The sequence below is a fragment of the Labeo rohita genome, chromosome 17, assembly GCF_022985175.1.
Source record: "Labeo rohita strain BAU-BD-2019 chromosome 17, IGBB_LRoh.1.0, whole genome shotgun sequence".
NCBI classification, from domain to species: Eukaryota; Metazoa; Chordata; class Actinopteri; order Cypriniformes; family Cyprinidae; genus Labeo; species Labeo rohita.
Window position 1 is genome coordinate 26,726,269 of NC_066885.1, and position 13,972 is coordinate 26,740,240.

The window sequence follows — 13,972 nt, forward strand, 5'->3', positions numbered from 1 at the left end:
TTTCATGTTTTCATGTTATGTTGGAAAAGATCAAACTCACTCTGAAATGAAATATCCCTGCATAATCTTTACCAAATGACTGGTCAGCTGGCATGACCTGGTCCATGACGTCCTTCTGAAATGTTAAAGCCCCAACTGAAGCAAGAAACCAGCAGTTTCCTGAGATAAAGGCACAGACATTAGAGAAATAGATCTTTCCACTGATCAGAGTGTTGGGGACGTTAGTTTGGAAATGTAACAGGTTACAGATTACAAGTTACTCTATTTAAAATGTAATAAGCAGTGCAACTTTTTAATTACTTTATTAATGTAACTCATTACATTTTATTACTTTTTGATTACTTTTTTATATTTCTAATATTTTCAACTGGTAATCATTTTGAAACATTTAAACCAGGCAGAGTTAACCTTACAGTAGCACTCAACACTGATTACTGTCAGACTTTCAAAATCCTTCATCACTTGAATTAACATTATAATAAGTAAGGGATAACATACATCTTTATTTTGCAATAACAACAAGGCTGGATGTACATTATCCCACTTATTACACAGCTGCCTGCCACAAAAGTAAACAATTAGACACAAAACACTGATCTGAGTTGAAATATTTGAACGTGAAGCTTCCATGAAGACATCAGTTGGTAGCAAGCAGCAAGTTGAATTAAAAAATAAAAAAATTGTACACATAATATTGAATTGAGATTTAATATTTTATTAGCTAACCAAACGTATAGCTTCCACCAAGAAAAACTATCAAGCGTATAGCGCCAACTTAAGTTGCCCGGATGAGTCTGTGTTATTAGCTTTTACCAGTTGTTACTGGGGAATAACATACTTTGGAATGTCATGACTGACCAATCAGAATCAAGCATTCCACAGAGCCGTGTAATAATTTAATTTAAAGCACAGCCACCACAAATTTAGACTTAACATCTCTTATTTACTTTGAGACCATTTTGAGGTTAAATACAGATTTAAAATCATAACAAGAAATAGTTTAATAGCTATGATACTGGTTTTGAAATCAAATGTTTGCATAGTTATAACAGGAAAACAATTAATCTTAAAAAATAAAGTATATGCATAAACCTAAACAGGAAATAAAACAGTTAGGAATACGCATGTGTCCTATTCTGTCCTAAACTCCCAAAACATTAGCGTCTCATTTTAGAGCAGTCAATGCAATTTATGAAAGTAAGTCAGTTAAATCTGTATGTGTGTGTGTGTGTGTGTGTGTGTGAAAAAATTCAGATGTAACCCTCTCTGTAATCATTAACATTTTCAAAAGTAACTGTAATTTAACTACACATTTTTTCTCAGTAACTGTAACTAATTACAATTACATTTATTTTGTAATTAAATTACATAATTCCGTTACACGTAACTAGTTACCCCCCCTTACCTAAATAAGGTCCTTGGGAATAGTCAAACCTGGACACTCCTGTTACAATGACCTGAGGGTCTGTAACTATTTCCTAAAGAGAGAAAATAAATAAATTATGCAATAATATTTGGCCTAGAGATTTAATACCAGAAAAAGAAATGTTTTCATATAATGCACTTTGGGTCAGATTTTTTATGACACTTGAGATGTCTTTTCACAATAGTAAACCTGTTCTGACAAGCCCTAAGAGATATTTTGTGACACTTGACGGCAGGTTATTTTCAGCAAGTTCTTTTTAATTCTTTCAAGCAATAATGCCTATTTTAAAATATTCTTTAAAGTTACTAAGAGTCTGAGGATAAAAAGTCCGTACTTACTGATGGTCTCAACCACTTTACTCGGTTCAGATCCAGTTTAAGTTTCTTCCTTGGGTCAATGGAGCTGCTGTCTGTAGGGAACTTGTCATCGACAAATCCTATTTTATTGGTGATGCAGCTCTTTTGCAGCTCCTGGTAGTCCTGATCCAAGAATTTTAAAGGGTTGTTGAGAGTGCCCGTGCTGTCTTCTGTGGTGGTTTCATTCCTAGGTTTCTTGTTGAGAGGAGGTGGAGGCATTTTTTTTCTTTTTGAAAAAATCTGTTTCTGTTTTTGTAGGAAAAAAAGGTTTTGCACACTCATTAATTAAGCAGATAATACGCAGATAAACTCAATTCTGAAGATATAAACGATATACTTTACCTTCCACGATACAATGACAGCTCCGTGAGTTCACCTAAATGAGCAGTCTTCTCTTTCAATGTATTCTTAAGTTCTGCCCTAGGCTCTTGAATTGTTAGACTGCTGTTTTTAGAAAAGGGCGCAGTGTTATGTGTAGAAGGTTTTTCCTCCCACCTGCAAATTGTGCAACAGTAATTTCTACCAAATATAGCCTTAAGTCTGAACATAACATGTTGGTAAACCAGTAAATGCTGTTTATATACTTAAGAATTAACGAAGAACTGGCATTAGCCTAATTCCTAAAAAGTTACATTGATAAATGGGATCTTGAAAATATAGAAGCTCAAGCTATTCTCTTCAGTTCCTATCATATCCCCACCTTGCATTACTAAATTCAAGGATTACTTTAAATCAATCATATACTGTACTTGTGCAAAAAAAGGGGGATATCAGGTGGTCCAAGATGCAATCAGTTGAACATTACAGAATCTGTTCAGTATTACTATTAGCAATTGCACAAGCACCTGATTTTTTTCACCATTTCTGTCACCGATTGAGTTTTGGTTCCTTGCCGATGTCTCCTCTGGCTTGCTTAGTTGCTTAGTTAATTTCCAGTGATATCATTGACTTGATTGCACAGATAATATTTGAACTGAACTGAGTTGGATGATGACATCAGTGAATGAATAATAAACTGGCTTTAACTGAAAATTGAGTGTTTACTGTTGTCCTTTTGCATTATTGACATACTATTTTCCTATTTAATACTGTAAAGATCCTTTGACACAATCTGTATTATTAAAAGCGCTATATAAATAAAAGTGACTTTCATTTTAAAGCCATAATTTATATTTTATAGACTTAACAAGTAAAAATAAAAATGTTTCCAAGTGCCCCAAATTGAAATCATTGAATTACACCATATTATACTCAAAGGAGAAACTGTCACACCTGCCTCAGAAATTAATTGTGGCCTAAATGTTTTAATAGAAAACATTAATAACACTTTATCTAAGGACCAATTCTCACTATTAATTAGTTGCTTATTAGAATGCCTATTACTAGCATACTAGCTGTTTATTAGTACTTTTAATGCACATATTAATACCTTATTCGGCATGATCATATTTTAGATCCCTATCCTACCCCATACCTAAAATTAACAACTAATTTAATAAGCAGCAAATAAAGAGTGTTTAGGAAAAACTCTTAGTAAATAGTGAATATGGGTTCTCTAATCTGAAGTGTTACAAAAACATTATTAGGAATTATTAATTAAATAAATGCATGTTATAAATCTCAACTTAATATTATTATTATTTTTTTTTTTTTTCTGAATGTCAAAAGAAATTTCAAATTATGCTCTGTAGTTACTGAAGTTATTGTTGTAAGTTATAAGTTGTGGTTACTTAAGAAATTATGAAAGATTTCACTAATAACTAGATAAAGAAAAAAAGTTTTTTGATTAACAAGTTACTAACATGCTGCTAGTCTGTTTCTAGCATGATTAGCAAGTTGTTAGCATGTTGCTAACATGTTTCTAGCATGATTAACAAGTTGTTAGCATGTTGCTAACTTGTTTCTAACATGATTAACAAGTTGTTAGTATGTTTCTAACATGATTAGCAAGTTGTTAGCATGTTGCTAACATGTTTCTACCATGATTAACAAGTTGTTAGCATGTTTCTAACATGATTAGCAAGTTGTTAGCATGTTGCTAGCATGTTTCTAACATGATTAGTAAGTTGCTAACATGTTTCTAGCATGATTAGCAAGTTGTTAGCATGATTAGTAAGTTGCTAGTATGTTTTTTTACATGATTAACAAGTTGTTAGCATTTGTTATCATGTTTATAGCATGCTTAGCATGTTGCTAGTATGTTTCTAACATGATTAACAAGATGCTAGCATGTTTTTAACATAATTAGCTTGTTGTTAGCATGATATTAGCATGACTGGTCAGTTACTAACATGTTTCTAGCATGATTAGCAAGTTGTTAGCATGTTGCTATCATGTTTATAGCATGATTAGCATGTTGCTAGTATGTTTCTAACATGATTAACAAGTTGCTAGCATGATATTAGCATGATTAGTCAGTTACTAGCATTATTAGCAAGCTACTAACATGACTAGTTGCTAGGCTTGGCTAGTGACAGATAGATAGATGGGTTTGAATGAGTTTAAATGGATTAGAAATACAGTACATAGAAGGGAAGATTGATTGAGTCTCAAGGGATTCTGGGATTGCTGACAGTTGTAGTTTGAATAGTGTTGCTCATTTGAACATTCCGTCAATGTAAGTCTATGGGATTTTTCCCAGGTTTAATCGTCAGTTTTTGGAAAATCGTAAGTCCGATCAGTTAGAAAAGATATAGCAACCTGAGTTTGGAGTTTGTAGAGTGAAAGCTCTAGGAGGAGATACAGTCTCAAAAGAATAATAACTGGAACTTTAAATAGCACTTTAGTAAGTTGGCTTTCTCAAGCCAACTTAATAAACATCTCTACTGTACACTGCAACCACAATTTTGCCGTCTCAAAAGTAATGCATTCAATGACCCAGAATGAAAATGGACAAAACTGACCCTCCTGTAAAAGCGGCTGCAATAACACAATCACATGGTTACATGATTGAATCGCATGACTTTTCTAGCATTTTCTAAAGGTTTTTAAAATTTGGTATCAACAAAAGTGCTTTTTATTCATTTCAGAAAGTGTTTATTTACAGATCACACTCAGTTCAAAATTCTCTGGATCAGTATGTAAAAAACATTTGAGACTTTTTACCAGTTCATCATAGGTGCAATCAGAACCATTCACTTAAACTTGTTTGTCTAAAAATACACCTAAGCTGACAAAGGACTAGTTCACTGCAGAATTAAAATCTTCTGATAATTTACTGACCCCCATGTCATCCAAGATGTTCAAATCTTTCTTTCTTCAGTCAAAAAGAAATGAAAGTTTTTGAGGAAAACATTGCAGGATTTTTCTCCATATAGTGGACTTCAAACGAGACCAATGGGTTGAAGGTCCAAATTACAGTTTGATCCCAGAGGAATAATGGTCTTATCTATCGAAATTATCTGCCATTTTCACACAAAAAAAATACAAATTTCTATACTTTTTAACCACATATGCTCATCTTGCACTACCTCTGCAATGCAAATCTGCGACTTCACGCAGGCCACGTGTGGCTAGTTCCTCGTCTTGTGTTTTCTTCTTAAAGGTAGGGTGAAAAACGCATCTCATTTTCTTCTCCAAACTTCAAAATGGTCTAACATCGTTTTACCTTTTTTTGTAATGGTGCAAGACTTGCATCTTTGAAGCTGCATTGAAACTGCAGTTTGGTCCCCTTTGAAGTCTGCTATATGGAGAAAAATCCTGGAATGTTTTCCTCAAAAATTTCTTTTTGACTGAAGAAAGACCGGCATGAACATCTTGAATGACATGGGGGTGAGTAAATTATGACGAAATTTTAATTCTGGAGTGAATTAATCCTGTAAGGCTGACCTCAGTAAGCACTTAAAAATAGTTTGCATTCATATGGTTCAGTGTCAAACATCTGACCAAGAACACCACAGTCCATTGAAACACAAACACACACAAAACATCCTCGCCATTTCAAACAGAAGAGCACATAAGACATTCAATGGAGTCTTCGTCGCAGGTGGAGAATGTGAATATCAGGACTGTTGAACTCAGGGTCTTGTTTCTCAGATGGGATCTCCTCCGACTGGAACTCTTTCAGAAGGAGCTGTGAAACAGAGTATTACACGAGGAATAAGACAACAGCAGATTTAGCATGGGAATTGTCTTTTTACTCATACAATTAAATATGGGTCATTCCAGCTGGAATCATCAAATTTTGGAAAAGTTCCCCACCTGACCTCCTCAGATTTGTCTGAAAAAAAATCTATGTGATGGGTAATATGCCCAATAGATCATATACAAAATTTCAGATCTCTACTGTGCATACTTTTTTCACAAAAAGCTGTAAGAAAGTTTTTTTTTTACCCCGTTTTGGCATCACAGTCTGAGTGACCATGTTCAGACTTAAATATCTCCAGAACTAGTTGTGCCAGGTCCATGAAATTTTCTGGGCTAAGAGTCCTAGTCCAGAACTGCATGAATTACAACTCACAGCATTGTTACTGAATTTACACCTGAATGCTGGCCCTCTACTTTTTTTGAAACTATTACTTTAAGGGTTTTCAGATGTCCATAGAAACCTCAATTTTCAATGTATAAGCATCAAACTTGGTAAATGGTCTGATATGTACCATGTCTTTCACATCCTTTGATATCAGACAATAGAGTCTCATGGATGTTGAGATATTAAGGTCCAAAAAAAAAAAAAAAACTCATTTACACCAATGTTCAGAGCAATATTTCCCATGAATGACACTAGGTGTGAACATAAAACTTGTTTTTTTGAAAGAGCATATTGTTACTGATAAAATATAACAAAATTAGGATGGGGTTTTGCCTCATTTTTCTGTAATGATTTTTTTAAAACTCAGAGTTTCGTCACTGATCCTATTGTTCACTTTTGCTATTCAACTTGGTATGGGCATTTCAACAGAATTTATTAATGATCCACTTATACAAAAAATACAAAATACAAAATACAAAGGCAAATGAAAATGGATGTATTATTCACTGGATTGGGTGGAACATCAAGATTAGGTACTTATGTTGCACTCCATTGAATGTCGGTAGTCGGTGAATCCGAGTTAGTTCTCCCGATGTCCGTCGTAAATGCGTTCCATTGTAACAGTTGGCAAAAATATGGATGCCTATGGATAATTCCAACCGACTCGGTCTGCACTGAACTGGCCCGAGTGTGTGTTTCGGAACCCCAACTTAATTGGCCGTTCCATTGCACTTTCCCGAGGTGGAGGTCGGATTTCCCCGAGTCCCGAGCAAAACGGAATACTGCATTATAGCATTAATTTAGGCATATGAGTTCAAAATAGCTGGTACTACAGTAGTTGTGAATGTCACACAACAATGATTTTTTAAAAAATTATTACAGAAAAATGAGGCAAAACCCCATCCTAATTTTTTTATATTTTATCAATAAGAACATGCTCTTTCAAAAAAAAAGTTTCATGTTCACACTTGGTGTCATTCATGGGAAATATTGCTCTGAACATTGGTGTAAATGAGTTTTTTTTAATTTTTGGACCTTAATATCTCAACATCCATCAGACTCTATTGTCTGATGTCAAAGGATGTGAAAGACATGGTACATATCAGACCATTTACCAAGTTTGATGCTTATACACTGAAAATTGAGGTTTCTATGGACTTCTGAAAACCCTTAAAGTAATAGTTTCACAGAAAAGTAGAGGGCCAGCCTTCAGGTGTAAATTCAGTAACAATGCTGTGAGTTGTAATTCATGCAGTTCTGGACTAGGACTCTTAGCCCAGAAAATTTCATGGACCTGGCACAACTAGTTCTGGAGATATTTCAGTCTGAACATGGTCACTCAGACAGTGATGCCAAAACGGGGTGAAAAACAAACTTTTTTTTTTTTACAGATTTTTTTGTAAAAAAAAGTATGCATAGTAGAGATCTGAAATTTTGTATATGATCTATTGGGCATTTTACCCATCACATAGATTTTTTTTCAGACAAATCTGAGGGGGTCAGGTGGGGACCATTTGATGATTCCAGCTGGAATGACCCATATAAAATACCCACCATTACTTGGAGCTAAAGGATCGACTTGTCTAACACACCCACTAAATATGACAATGTGAAGATTTAGTTTTATAGTTTGATTCTCTTACCTCAAAGAATCTCTTCTCTATCTCAGGATTGACACCAACAGTGCGCTGCTCATAACAACAGATGATACACGTCTCCGGTCCAGCCAAGAGTTTCAGAGTCTCCACTAGTGGTTCCACTGACTGTGAAATATCAAATATTACTATTTAATAATATTACTGACTGACGCTATTAAACTTAGTACTGTTAACTATTCTGCACTGTAAAGCTACATTAGCAACAAAGGATTTAGATGTAAGAAAAGTAAATACATCATTGTGTAATATTCATTGGTACAGTACCTGCTCATAGTAGATACAATCAGCCATCAGAATATAATGAGGATGCGGCAGAAAATCGTCGACATTTCCTCCCCTTTTAAATGGAAAATGTTTTATAAGTTGTCATTATTTAATCAGTTTTACTTAAACTTTTATTGTAAAGAGGCATTTATAAACTTATTTCGGTCTGAAACTAAATGTTAAATTTTGGTTTATTTTGGTATAAAATTTGTGTGCTTCTAGAATGTAAATAATAAATAGGATTCATAATAAAACAACCCTTTAAAAATATCCTGTAGAATAAAATGTAGTACAAACCATTTCAGTACCTTGGCTGTGATTGAGCCTGTATGGATGAGATGCTGATTTTTCTTAATATTTAGTTCAAGGAGAGGCTGCAGGTCTTCCAGATCTGTCACTGTAACATTTGCCCTACGTGTGCACATTATTCACGTTATTAAAATACTTTTAACTGAACCACATTTGTGCATACTACTTATTATTATCAGAACGAAGAGGAATCACTCAAAATCTGTTTCATTCTAAATAGATTTGTTGTTGTTGTTGTTGTTTACATGACCACATCTTGCCGATTTAACAGAGGGATTCATATGACACAGCATTTATAACTCACCCCAGAGTTGCAGCTACAAGACCCACGAGTCCTGTTCCTGCACCCAGTTCAATAATGTTCTTAGAGGACCACGCACTAACACCAGACTGAACACTGCTAAACTGTTCCGTTTCGAGGTATTTTGACAGGACAATAGCAGCGTCCCATACCACACAGCCCACATCCCCTTTGCTGCACTGATACATTCTTAAAACAGACCCGTCATTCTTTTCTATTTCTCTAACAAAATAATCTTCTGAATTGTCGTCAGCCGCCATGTTCTTTTGAGACTGGACCAGCATTCTACGTCACGCAACTACGTGACATCTGATTCGCGAATCTTTTTTTTTTTTTTTTTTTTTTTTTTTGAACAGGTCTTTTCACTGATGCCAATTTCCTTATAATACTGATGTCGAGTATTTTTTAATGTTGCGTATTTTAGTAAATATTTTAGGTGAATTTATATTCAAAGTTTACACCTTCACAGAGTAATCAATAAACATCTGTGGTAAACCAGTAATATTACTAGACAAAGAATGTTTTCTGGAGATACTTGAGAAAACGTATTAAAGAAAGAAAGAAAGAAAGAAAGAAAGAAAGAAAGAAGTTTAGTTAGTTATCTGACTTTTGGAAGCCAAGCACGTGTTTGCCATAAAGGACTAACCTTACCTGACTGATATCAAAACTATTCTCGTACGGTAAGTCAGACGAGTCTTAGGCTGTTTGATTCGTTATACTGTTTGTACTGGTTTAACTACAGTGATACTTTTTATCTGAGTAATTTTAACTGATAATTATAATCGTTCCATTAGTTTTGACAACAAGAGATGGGCCAAAGTGAAGTTTATTTAGTCCAGTGGCGTACAAAACTTCCCGCACTTTTGTGCTGATGCTTGATCAATGCCAGATCATTTTCAGACAAACATAAAAGATAGTCTTCTGTAATTCCAGTGTTATATATATATATATATATATATATATATATACACTGTGTGCAGAATTATTAGGCATGTTGATATTCTGGTCATATTTTTTTCCAAACACATTTTACCAATTCCAAACCACATCAGTCTTAATAACTACTGTTAATTTTGTATTTAATCATTTGTATGTGATATATAATTGTCGGTGAAGGCTGGAAGTGAAAAACTCCTTATATTCAGGTGTGCATAATTATTAGGCATGTTTTCTTTTACAGCTAAAATGAGCCAAAAAGATATTTAACCCAGACTGAAAAGTCCAAGTTATTAAATGCCCATGAGAAGAATGCAATACTAATGCATTAAAAAATCCTAAAAAATGCCCCTGACTTAATAAGAGTAACAAGCTGACATGTTGTGAAGTACATGAAGACAGTTTTTTTTTTTTTTTTTTTTTTTTTTTTTTTTTTGTAGGCTTTATAGACAGATAAGTTGAGAGTGACTCTTGAAGGACAAGCATCACATCCTCTTGTACCTCTGATTCAAGAATGTATCTTCCAAAATCTGGCAGTAAGTTTTGGGAGTTCATTTTAGTCCATCTCTGCAAGTCAGACTTCTCAGGATAGGAGACTAAACGTGAACTCCCAAAATGTACTGCCAGATTTTGGAAGATAAATTCTTGAATCAGAGGTACAAGAGGATGTGATGCTTGTCCTTCAAGAGTCACTCTCAACTTATCTGTCTATAAAGCCTACAAAAAAAAAAAAAAAAAAAAAAAAAAAAACTGTCTTCATGTACTTCACAACATGTCAGCTTGTTACTCTTATTAAGTCAGGGGCATTTTTTAGGATTTTTTAATGCATTAGTATTGCATTCTTCTCATGGGCATTTAATAACTTGGACTTTTCAGTCTGGGTTAAATATCTTTTTGGCTCATTTTAGCTGTAAAAGAAAACATGCCTAATAATTATGCACACCTGAATATAAGGAGTTTTTCACTTCCAGCCTTCATGGACAATTATATATCACATATAAATGATTAAATACAAAATTAACAGTAGTTATTAAGACTGATGTGGTTTGGAATTGGTAAAATGTATTTGGAAAAAAAATATGACCAGAATATCAACATGCCTAATAATTCTGCAGCCAGTGTATATATACAGTACTGTGCAAAAGTCAGGCCACTAGTATTTTCATCAGCTAAAACATGGTTTAAAGTCAGTTAAAGTCGGTCTTTTGGTGTAGTTTGTCAGTAGGAAATCAGATTACATTTCCAAACATTCATTTTGCCATTAATCGTAATAATCCAGTGAGGTTTTTGTTTGCACAAGGAGTCTGACAACAGCCAGTGCTCTGCACAGAGATCTGATCTCATCATCATCCAGTCTGTCTCTGGAATGACATGAAGAAACAGAACAAACTCAGACAGACTAAATCCAGAAGAACTGTGACAAAGTCTCCAGGATGCTTCAAGAAACCTACCTGCAAAGCTGCAGCACTGTTAAAAGTTTTAGGCACTTGTGTAAAAATGCTGTAAAATGAGGATGCTGCCATAAATAAATTTTCTTTATCAATTACCTTCTATTAACTAAATGAAATCAACATTTGGTGCGACCATTCTTTGCGTTTACAGCACCTTTTGCCCTAGGTGCACTTGCGCAAAATCTTTCAGGTAGCTTTGCAGGTAGGTCTCTTGAAGCATCTTGGAGACGTTGCCACACTTCTTCTGGATTTACTCTGTTTCAGTTTGTTCTGTGTCTTCATGTCATTCCAGAGACAGACTGATGATGATGAGATCAGATCTCTGTGTGGAGCACTGGCTGTTGTCAGACTCCTTGTGCAAACAAAAATCTCACTAGATTATTACAATTAATGGCAAACAGAATGTTTGGAAATGTAAGACAATATTTTTTACTGACACACTACAGCAAAAGATAGAAATAACTAACTTTAAACCATTTTTTAGCTGGTGAAAATACTAGTGGCCTAAAACTTTTGCACAGTACTGTATATATATATATATATATATATATATATATATATATAAAGCTTCCATTTGAGATGCAGTTTAGAGTTTTCTGTACCACATTGTCAACACATATTTGTGAGACGTGCATTTGTACCTTGTGTGAACGGTTTTTTGACTACTGTAAATTAGTAATGTATGGTGATCTGCTGCTGTTCTTATATAATATATTGTAGCTTTATATTGCCACTAGATGGCAGTACAGACTCATTCACAGGTTTGTATAAAACGCAAGAATTTCAATTTTTAGTTGAATCTACAAAGGTATTAACATCAAATTTAGGTAAATAAGGGCTAAAATTGGGTCTCAGACTATTATCTGACCTGGATTTAACTTAACTACAGAATTTACATTTTTAGTTGAATTTTTGGTATTAACATCAATTTTAGTTTAAAAAAGGCTAAAATTTTGTCTCTTAGACTATTACCTGGATTCCCTGGTGAAAAAAACAGCATGTGCTGGTAGGTATGTTTTGATGCTGGTTAGGTAGGTTTTGATGCTGGTTTAAGCTGATCCTTTGCTGGTTCATGCCCAGCATGAACCAGCAAAGGATCAGCTTAAACCAGCATCAAAACCTACCTAACCAGCATATGTTGTTTTTTTCACCAGGGTTTAGCTCAGATTTAGAGAAAATATAATCTTTTCAAGTGTCCCTTACATAATCTTCTCAACATAACTTTGATGTGGTGGTATGACCCTGAACTGTCCCTGCTGACGCTAACACCTGGACTTAATGCAAGTTTTTGACTTTATTGTGGCAGTTGTAATGCTTGTTTACCTTTCACATTGCATCTATACTTCTAACCTTTGCATGTTCTGGCCAGGTAAGTTTACCTTTACTGAAATTCTTTACAAGAAAACTGGACCATCACTATCATTTCCCAACTCATGTGCAATGCCAAAACAAGCAAAAATGTTAGTTTTTCATACATCTGGCTGCTGGAGAGTGAAGAGATTGACAGGATCGTTGGAATCTGATACTGCAAAAACATTTACTGTTTACAAAGCTCCACTGCTACTTTCTTGCATGTTCAGCAGAGGAACTAGTTTAAGATCAGCAGTTCTCCTCTGTGCTGGCTGCAGTAATTACAATATTTCGCTGATCTCCATACACCGTTATCACTTACCTTCCAGCTAGCTGCTTGCTGACACTTCTTTTAGTGTTGTAGAATAGATAGGAGAGCTTAGCGAGGCATTTTAGTCTTAGCAAAGCCACATCTTGGCTTGGACCCTAGATCAACAACACCTTCATTGTCAAGAGGTTGTATAGACATTGTACTGTGGGGATATTTTGGGAACATATTTACCTCAGTGGTTCCCAACCCTGTTCCTGGACCCCCATGAACACGTATGTCTCTGTATTCAAATATCCATGTTTGCAATGATTTCTGGAGGGTTTTGAATTCCAAAAAGGAGAGGTATATCAAATCAAGAGCAAAAAGTCTGTAATATGTTCTGTAATATTGTTCCTTCCTGTTAAAACATCTTTTGTTTTATCTAGGCCCATCTATGTGGCTGCTGCCTAGCTCATTTGCCTACAAAGCTACTTGTCAGCTAAGCTGCTTACTCATTTTCCTCTCATGAAACTGACCCAGGCATTTGAGTCTGCTTGCTGAAGATGCAGGGTGCTGAGTGAAGCTTTTTCAGGGGGTAGTTATTTCTTTGGTGTCAGCTATTTAAATGCCTCCTCAGTTATCACTTGTGCATTAACTCCTGCAGCAACATTAAAGTTAAATGATTTCAGATTTTTTTTTTCTTCCACTGGTGTATTACATTAAGTACTATTAAGTGTTATTAAGATTTGAAACCTGAAGTTTACATTGATCAGACAACTTAAAGACAGATTAAGTAAATAACACTGATTATATCATTACAATAGCACCTCAAGAAGCGTGATACATTAGGAAGCAAGCGACCAGTCAGTTTTTAAATGAGGTGTTGGAAGCAGGAAAAACGGGCAAGCGAAATGAGTGTTTTTGACAAGGGCCAAATAGTGCTGGCCAGACGACTCAGTCGCAGCATCTCCAAAACGGCTTGTGGTGTGTTCCCGTTATGGTTAGAACCTACCAAAAGTGGTGCAAGGAAGAACAACTGGTGAATCCGGATCAGGGTCATGACGGCCCAAGGCTCACTGATGCATGTGGGAATGACTGCTAACACATCTGGTCTTGAAAGTAAGTAAGAGCTAGTTGTTGGCTGTTAAAAATAGATACATATATTCCCCAGATGAAAGTGAGTAGGTCAAATAGCTGTTT

General features: G+C 35.0%; 2 protein-coding genes across 2 annotated transcripts in view; both read right to left on the minus strand.

Annotated features, from left to right (window-relative positions):
- Positions 1-2,174, minus strand: part of LOC127179220 (calpain-1 catalytic subunit) — a 17,020-nt gene extending 14,846 nt beyond the window's left edge. Inside the window, exon 1 of the mRNA XM_051132512.1 lies at positions 2,159-2,174. The gene's annotated coding sequence lies outside the window, so the exon portion shown is untranslated. The remainder of the gene's footprint in view (positions 1-2,158) is intronic.
- Positions 2,175-4,336: 2,162 nt separating this feature from the next.
- Positions 4,337-9,060, minus strand: vcpkmt (valosin containing protein lysine (K) methyltransferase). Its single transcript, XM_051132642.1, has 5 exons — positions 8,789-9,060; positions 8,473-8,586; positions 8,176-8,248; positions 7,897-8,016; positions 4,337-5,854 (listed from the first exon to the last, which is right to left on the minus strand). Exons 1-5 carry the CDS (start codon positions 9,043-9,045, stop codon positions 5,747-5,749), a joined length of 672 nt encoding a protein of 223 aa, XP_050988599.1. The 5' UTR covers positions 9,046-9,060; the 3' UTR covers positions 4,337-5,746.
- Between the last annotated feature and the right edge of the window lie 4,912 nt (positions 9,061-13,972).

What these genes read in the sequence shown, in the direction of transcription:
- vcpkmt (XM_051132642.1), bottom strand. Translation starts at nt 9,045, where the DNA reads ATGGCGGCTGACGACAATTCAGAAGATTATTTTGTTAGAGAAATAGAA. An exon ending in ACAGCCAAGGTACTGAAATG is followed by an intron (nt 8,249 to 8,472) that starts GTTTGTACTACA and finishes TCCATTTAAAAG; the next exon opens with GGGAGGAAATGTCGACGATT. An exon ending in TAGAGAAGAGATTCTTTGAG is followed by an intron (nt 5,855 to 7,896) that starts GTAAGAGAATCA and finishes TCTGTTTCACAG; the next exon opens with CTCCTTCTGAAAGAGTTCCA.